The sequence below is a fragment of the Lissotriton helveticus genome, chromosome 5_1 (assembly GCF_964261635.1).
Source record: "Lissotriton helveticus chromosome 5_1, aLisHel1.1, whole genome shotgun sequence".
Classification (NCBI taxonomy): domain Eukaryota; kingdom Metazoa; phylum Chordata; class Amphibia; order Caudata; family Salamandridae; genus Lissotriton; species Lissotriton helveticus.
Window position 1 is genome coordinate 1808136048 of NC_136065.1, and position 8861 is coordinate 1808144908.

At 38.9% G+C, this 8861-nt stretch overlaps 1 protein-coding gene across 1 annotated transcript in view; it reads left to right on the top strand.

Annotated features, from left to right (window-relative positions):
* C1QL1 (complement C1q like 1) overlaps positions 1-8383 on the top strand; it is a 421304-nt gene extending 412921 nt beyond the window's left edge. Inside the window, exon 2 of the mRNA XM_078641389.1 lies at positions 2906-8383. Within this exon, the coding sequence (XP_078497515.1) occupies positions 2906-3085 (180 nt within the window). The 3' untranslated portion in view covers positions 3086-8383. The remainder of the gene's footprint in view (positions 1-2905) is intronic.
* The last annotated feature ends 478 nt before the right edge of the window (positions 8384-8861 follow it).

Here is an 8861-nt window from a genome sequence, read left to right on the forward strand (position 1 = left end):
AAGATCCAGAATAAACCAAACAAGACCCTGGTATCCCACTTGTCAGTGGTGTACTCCTGAATGCTTAAACAGCATAATGCACATTTTAAAAGAGTGAAAACAAAAGAAATACTCATGGTCATAAATAAAGATGATGCTCGTTGAGACAGAAAATATGTTTACCAGAAATCCAGGGGTGCAGGAGGGTCCGAGTTTGCGTAAAGTTGAAGATGAAAAAAACCTATGAAAACGGGCGCTATGCTAAGCAGCTTGGCACCCGAGCATTTTAAAGAAAAATGATGAAAGTGGGTGCTGTGCTAGAATATAAAGCATGGCGCCTTGAAATTTAACGTGTATGGCGGCCCATGAAATGGGCTCCATGGTTAATAAAAAAAAAAGTTTACTAGAAATCCAAGGGTGCAGGAGGGTCCGAGGTCGCGTACAGTTGAAGATAAACAAAATTAAAACGAAAGGAATGTCTAGGGGTCGAGAAATGCTACAATCCTACTGTGTAAACATCAGACAAAGTGCTGTGAGATGGACCAATATGTGAAATTATGTGTCATACTGTACTCAAATTCCTGAATTTGGAAAAAAAGTGCCCATCAGCTCCCGCCCGGTACCGCCCTATACATCATTTGGGCTCTCCTTACCCAGGAGAAAGTACAGTCTGTCTACAAGTGTGATATTGATAGATAGACAACTTCAAGAAAATAAAAAGCTGTACTTAGGGTTGGACCGGAAAGTTATTTTTATGTGGGTAGCTGAATTACAGTGCCAAAAATAAATGGTGATGAAAAAAGTGCAATGTTAAAATTAGGTAGTAATTGAGTGGATTTTTATTAAGTTCCCTCAATACTCCCAATATTAAAATGTGAGGAAACAAGCAGATTTAACATAATATCTGCAAGTCAGCAGGGTCAACATGTTTCAGCAATTGTGACTCTAAATATGTCACTGCTTTCTTCAGGACCTTGATGTTAATGGCTACTGCACAAAAATAGAAAAATATCACCTGTATATTTTTCTCGATGTTGCTCAGTCCTCTCCTCCATGACTAGTAAAGAAAAAGAAAAAGAAACAATGCACCAGAACAGACGAAAACTCAGTAAAATTAGTACACAGGCATAAACAGATTGTTTGGCCATACGATGTAGATACTTCATTATATCTGTAGAGATGGTCAGAAAATCACCATTATCTCAAATCTAGACTTTTAGCCATCTTACCTAATCGGTTCTTTACTAGTCACGGAGGAGAGGACTGAGCAACATCGAGAAAAATATACAGGTGATATGTTTCTATTTTTGTGCAGTGGGCAAATTATGGTGTCAAATGTGAATGTCTTTATAAGAGTGTTTTTTGATTTTTGGATATATTGAAATATTCTTGTAAAAATATGGAAACAAGTAAAAATTACTAACTGAAAAGTTTGCCCACTTAGGATTATTGGCTAGGTGTAGTGGTACTATATTGAATGAATATATCTGGTCATCTTTGTTGTTTAGTAGAATATAAAGCACGGCACCTTGCAATTTAACGTTGTGCCTGCAGTAAGAGAAACTCAATCAAGAAAATAGGGGGATTACAGGCTTTAGAACACTTATCATGTAACAACCGAATTAAAAGAGCCAGTCACCATGGGAGGATACAAATGAAGACAAGGCGGTACTAAGGAGGGATTAACAAGCTCTTTACAAATCCGAAGGCAGCAGTTACGAAGGACACTGACACAAGCCAATGGCAAATATCGGCAGAGAGTCGGTGGGGCTTCTATAACTTACTCCACTACAACAAGTCTACCAGAGCAGCGCATACGCGCTGACTCTAGGCTCGACCAAAAAATATAATGTGTTGTACCTTGATCTCTAAGATCCATGCCAGGAGGGGCCCAAGGATAAGGTTTGGCACATATTACATGGGTGAGGGCCTGCCATCCTGAACCAAAGAGTACTTTGGACTCTTGTGTCTCTTTTGCCCCTTATGGTCGCCTGTACGTATGCCTGTGTTTATATATTTGGCGGATGTACTGATTCAACCTGATTTCCCCGAGACTTTTTGTGATTCTAAACTATTTTGAAAGTGTCAACAGATCTTGGTCAAGTCAGGAAAGTCTGAGGCAAACGCTTCCATAAGCTATTTAGGGGTAAGTAGTAAAATAAAGCACACATGACAGAGGACAAGTGATGCACTTGACGAGAAGGCATTGAATTCTTTCTCCTCACTAGGTATCACTGATCTCATTTGGGCTTGTTTCTCCCATATCTAATCTACTCTGGCAGGGTACTGTATCTGCATGTTTGCTTTGCAACTCAGAGTTCCTCAGGGTTATGTTCTGGGTTCTCTACTGTCCCCTTTATGCCATTCATTCATCTTTCATTGTCTCTTACTTTGGGTTTAAATCAAAATTTTTGCTGATGACTCTCAAAGTTATAGTTATAGTGGATAGTGGTGATGAGTTGGTGATTGAAATGCTTTTGCAAAGGCAGCCCATGTCTGAGGCTGAACATGGCAGAAACTAGTGGACAGTTACAGGAGTTACCTAGTTTTTTTCACTTCATGAACTGAGGACCAACATTATGCTTCAGTGTGAGCATGGCAGTGTTCAAAACTGTTTGGAAAGGGCCCGAATCCAAAGCACTATAAGGTGGTTGACTCCATCCTTCACAAATAAGTCATTAATCAAGAGTATTTTGATGGAGTGCAGATTTGTTTCAATGTGCAGTAATCTTCTCTTCTTCACAGATATCTTACAATATAATGAGACAGGTTCTAACCTCAATGTAATAGGAGATGTAGGTAGAAGACAGTCGGTTAATCCATTGGGATACAGTAATCCAAGGAGTGGGGATTGGTGGAAGTCATACTGCTGCTACTCTAGTGACCTTGACCTGATTTTGTACCTTTCTCTCCTTCCTCCTCCCAGGTAAGGGCAAGTGCCATCGCCCAGGACGCTGACCAGAACTACGACTATGCCAGCAACAGTGTCATTCTTCACCTGGACGCCGGCGACGAGGTCTATGTTAAGCTTGATGGGGGCAAAGCCCACGGCGGGAACAACAACAAGTACAGCACCTTTTCTGGCTTCATTATCTACTCAGACTGAGCCCCCGAACATGGTGGGGAACTACAAAATCTGTGTCCTTTTCCCTATACTGATGGTTGTGCCTCATCTTATAGCAGAGGGATCTGAAGATTCAACAACTCTCTTCTCTGGTAACCTCCCAGGGTGCTCTGAGGACCAGGAAAAGGACAGAAAACCCCTGTTGATTTATTTCTATGTGCAGGGAATACTGAAGAGAAATCTGGACATTTTGTGAAGTCAACATGAACCCCATCTCTTTCTTTTCCACTCTCCACACATCCCAATTCGGTGCAGTTGTCCATGTGGGCTCTCATTTAACCAGTGATGCCCTCAGCTCAATGTAAACATGTGTCCTGTGCTAACACATTACCTATGTGCACAGAATAAGTGAACAAGAGAGAAGCATCAGATGAATAAGACAGTGATCTGCAATGGCCACTTGAATCTCTATCTAAGGCCCAGATTAATTGAGACATGGCCCGAGACGACCATTAATAGTGCAACTGATTCATGATTTCTGCCACACTGAGTGTGTTTCTAAGACAAGAGTTTATGAATGTCTTAGAGGTGGAAAGATGTCTCTTCATCACCATCTGCACTGATCTAGACATAAGGCTGACTACAGGGTGGATATTGTGTATGTGTGCCTGGGGTTGTCAGTGAGGGGGAGAGAGAGAGCATGAATGTGGATATTCTTGAGCCTGAGTGCCAGCCCCATCAGCTGCTCGTGAACAGTTGCACCCAGTAGTGTCTTTCCTTGAAAAGTTCCTAATCTTCAAAATCAAGAAAGCAACATTTATTTGTGTGGTTGCTTCTTGTGCTTGTAACTAAAATGCAGGCAATCAAGCCTGGATGTCTGAAAACAAGCTTTCAGCAGACTGCACATAGGATGCTGTGCTTAGTATGTGTGCCAGGGCTCACTCTGTATCCCCTATGTCTGCAGTACTGTGATGGCAACACCCCTTCTGTAGACACCAGGACTTCTCTTCACATGGATTGCTGTTGTAAAAACCTTCTTCATATATATGTGTACATATACATTGTACAGTGACTATCAGTGTATATTTTTACGGGAATGAGAACCGCATAGCTATGTCAATTATATATAACTATGTTATTGCTGGGTTTGAAGAAAAGAAACCTACTGCCCAGTAGATGTTTGACGTTTGTATAAATGCTCTTCTTATGATCTTGTACAGGAGGTTCCTCACTATACTCTTATTTGAGGAGGTTCAGCTGCTGATACCATGTAGTAAGGCTCCTTGTTATGAGATTTCTGTTTTATTATATCATGAGATTCGCTGTCTCTTTTCATATCATGAGATGACTCCTATATCTGCGTACCATAAGCAAACTACTCCATCTCTCAATCTTGAGACTATTCTTACATACACATATCATATGATTCCTACTCCAGCTTCAAACCATCGGCTTTAAATCTACATATCGCATTAACTCATCAGGTTTGTCTGTCATTGATCTTTACCAACACTTTGAACACCACTACTCACTGCCATAACCTCAGTAACTATTATTTAGAATTGAGGAATTTATTACTCTAACTCCAGTCTTAGACTGTTTGGGTGCAAGAGCCATATCAAAGTAAGGGACAGTCTAAATTATGTTGGGGAAAGCAATGATGACCAAAGTTAAAAGGACAGAGTGATGGGGTCAGATCACAAGAACCCACCACTAAAGTCACAGAAACAGGACCACCATGGGCTTCATTCCCTGTGCGCAAAGCATTATAAAAGGCTTCTCAATCTAGAAAGAGCATTATGAGATTGTTCATTAATACTATATGATTTAAGTACTTACCTGTTTTGATATCACATGATGTTAAATCCTCCCGATATAGTGAAATCTTCATCACCTTTACATCTGGAGATACCATCTATACCATGATACTTGTTACACTGCATAGAGGCCAAAAAACTCCTTGTTAACTTCCACATCTTGTGCTTCCTTACCTTCCACCAAATCCTAAGACTATATTGTATCGCCGTACTAAGAGACTCTACCTCAACATCACACCACTCCTGCTATTTCTCTGTATACCACATGACTCCTCCTCCAGTTCTGTTAGATTTCACCAAGATTTCATTTCTTCATCTGTAAAGTGGTGATCTCTTGGTTAACTTAATGAGGTTTATTATCCATATTTATCTCAAATGATATTCATACCAACTCTTTAGGATATAACATTCCACTTTTTTTGATAAAAACAACTTTATTTATGCAACACAACCATTTGCCCTAGCTTTACCACATACATTTGTATAAGGTGCAAATTAAGTTTTCAATTTCTAGCCCAATACTCAACTTCATCTTAACTTCATGACACGATTGGCTGTAAACCTACCTCTTTTTATGTCATTATATACTCATTATTCCACATGTGTGTGTCATCTGCTTTCACCATCATATTAAGATGTTTGTCCAATATTTCCATTTGCATATGCTTCCCTTTTCTGTCTGTGAAGCATGAAGCTTCCCTTTCCTTGATGTTTTATGGATTAATAGGCTTTTATCTGTGTCCTGTTCATGTCAGTTTATTTTTTTAGAATAAAGAGGTTTCCATTCTTTCCCAAAGTAAGGGATTCTCCCTCGTTATATAATAACACATCTTCATCTTAGTCTCATATCATGGGGCCTACATATTTATCCATTTTCTGGATGACCTTCTTTTGATTTTCAAATCCAAGAGTCCCTCCTACCTCTTTCCCTTTACAATATTGTTTTGTGATTCATCAACCACATCAGGATCCTAAACAGGGTTGGTCATAATATCGATGAAACGGCTACCAGAGGACTGATTTCCATCCCAGAACAATAAGTGATCATCAATGATTTCTTGAGTTGGAAAGTGGAGTGTGTTGTCAAATGGTTGATAGTTGACCAAATATGGGGTGAAAGTAGCTTCAGATTATCTGCTATTTTTGTCCTTGATGCACAGAACAAACATTGTACTGAGTGAGTACTCTTCTCCTGTAACCTATAACAAGTGAACGTAATCAGAACTGAGTCCTTTTCTTACTCAACAAAAAGGACTTTAAGGAAGGACTGAACTTTCGAAGACATGTTGACTTGATCCAGCATGTAATACAAATTGTCTTTGATTTACCTTTGTGGCTCTTTTACCTTTTATGATCTGGTGAGTATTGGTTATTTCCTTCTGCTAATTTTCAGATGATTGGTCGTTTCCGATAGCTGGCCAGCAACACTTTCTCTACAGAAATACCTACCAAATGGGTTACTCCTTGTTTTCAATACACCAGGTTTGGATTTTTGGATATTTCTTTGCAAACGATTTCCGCCACTTGATATGCAGCTTTTGCAGTTCAAAAACAATGGTTTGCAATACTGAGAGCATCTGGTAAAACAAAGTCATACTAGCTAGTGTGTCTTGGGGCCATCAACAAGTATTCCTGCTATTTATTATGACAAAAGCCATTTATGGTCTTCAGCAACTCCAGCACTAGACAGAGAAAATAAGTCTGCTATCACCTTTGTGAAACACCCATGGTAAAAAAAGTCAGTTCAGTTCAGTTCAATAGTCTTCATTCGGTCATAGCAATGACCATAAAAACACCGAATTAAAATACATCATACTTCGTTTAGTTTTTCGTATTCAGAGGTCATAAAAGGCTTCACATATCAAATTAAAAACAGATTTAAAACATCATTGAATATAATCTATGTAAACATTTGGGCAATTGCATACAATTAATTACTGTATGGGCACCCCTGGTAATTATTGCTGGTTTAAAACTATTGGTAGTCCAGTCAGAGCTGAAATATGTATCCTTATGAAGCATACCTCCTCCTCAGTTTTAATGCAGACAAAATATAGTTCAGGACAGAGAAACAAATCGTAGGGATATTTAAACATTTTTAAAAAATCAATCCCTTCTTGGTGCAATGTAAAGTGCTTATGCTTTAAGAGTGGTAGTAAAAAGCATCTTATCAAGCTACCATATAACGTTTAAAAAAAGTATAAAGTGCGCTGTCATTTGTAATGAGAGGTGATTATATGGGCAATCCGGAAGAGAATCAAACCAGGAGCCAGAGATAGGGAAAGCAACCAAAAATTGAATTGTATATAACCTGGACCTCGTGAGATAAAATATATGTTCTGGTTTTTCTACCCAGATTAAATACTGCTCTGTCCCATACATTGTAGAAATAGGCAAATAGTTAAGAACTGAAGTTAAAAGACTTGCCTATGCGGTTCTAATCTCTTTACTCTAAAAATAGTCAAAATGCCCTGTATGTTCTTGAGCTCCTCCTACACAACTGCACTGCTGATTGATGCAGAGTCTTTTTACATTGACTGTTGCAGCACACATGTTTTCCATTGCAACAGTAACTTTGCAATGTTTAGTCTGTCCTGCACTCACAAGTCACATTTTTCCTATTTCAGCACCATGCATGCTTAGTAAAAGATCAAGAGTCATTTGCGGCATTGGCTGTCCAGGTGAGGTGAATGAGATTCTTTGAAGACCAACCTGTGGCATTCTTTTAACTGTAGTTATCGTTATATTTTCCTCCTGGCCTGGGAGGCAAAAGTGAATGCAGTGGAGATGAGGAATATTAATAATATCTTGGAAGAAATTTTCAGCAAGGAAGGTTTTAAACAATTATTTTGATCGATTATGAGGTATAACTGGTCTCAAAACAAATGTAAGTTTTTCTGAGAGAGAGGAGCATTGGGCATAAGAAGAGACTGCATTATATCATCCTAAGGCAAATAGAATGATGGAAAGGTTTAATAAAGTGTTTAAGGAAGCTTTTCAGACGTCATTGGTAAGTGATATGAATGAGACTGATGTATAAATAAATGATAGAATAAAGTGAAGATGTAAAGGGTAACACCACACTCGAGGAAAAGCTATAACCATAGTCTGTTCTTTTTGGGTAAAGGAGAAAAGACTGGATGCAAGTGCTGAAGATGTGAGTAAAGAGAAATGGATATGCAGGTCAGAGAAGAAAATGGAGGAATACATAGAGAACTATGATGAGTGGAAAGCTGTCAAGATTACTGATGTGCGAGTTGGAGATATGGTAAAAATAAGAAACCCATGGAAAGGTGATGTGTTGTCCAAGTTCTTGAAACCGATGATCATTGTAAAACTGTTCAAAATACATTCAAAACAGAAGATCATAGAATTTACAATTCGAACAGAGTAGTGAAATTACCATGTACGACCTTTTTTCAGGGTTCTGGGGTGACAGAAAATGGTGAGTTGGAAAAGTAGATGTGGTGCTCGGTGTACAGAGGTGTATGAGAAATTGCAAGACACCAGGGTACCATAGTGAATAAATAAAAATAAAAGATTTGTATACAAAAAGTTATTAACTTCATATAAATGTCTCTTATCTATCTTTGAATTATTTATATGTACATATAGTTGGAGTACATATATGTAATTATGTATTGTGAAGATAGGAGATGTATGGCATTCTTAGAGCATAATGTCAATTGGTTCATGTTGTACTGTTCTGTTTTGGCTGAGGGAGAGGCTAGAGGATCCAGCAGAAAGATACGGGTTGGCTGAGGTTATTCCTGAATTCTGGAATAAACCTTTTTCAAGCCAAAAATAGAAGGATTATTTCACAACGTCGTGGCAGTATCTCCCACTGTACCGCCACAGTATCACCACTCATGGCCCAAAGAAATCGCATCGATCCTCTGAGATATCGCTCTACCAAATCTGCCAGCATGGGAATGCGTCTGAGGGTGCTGTTGTCTCCAGAAAGAGGAAGCATTTGGAATCTGTTATTTCACAAATATTTA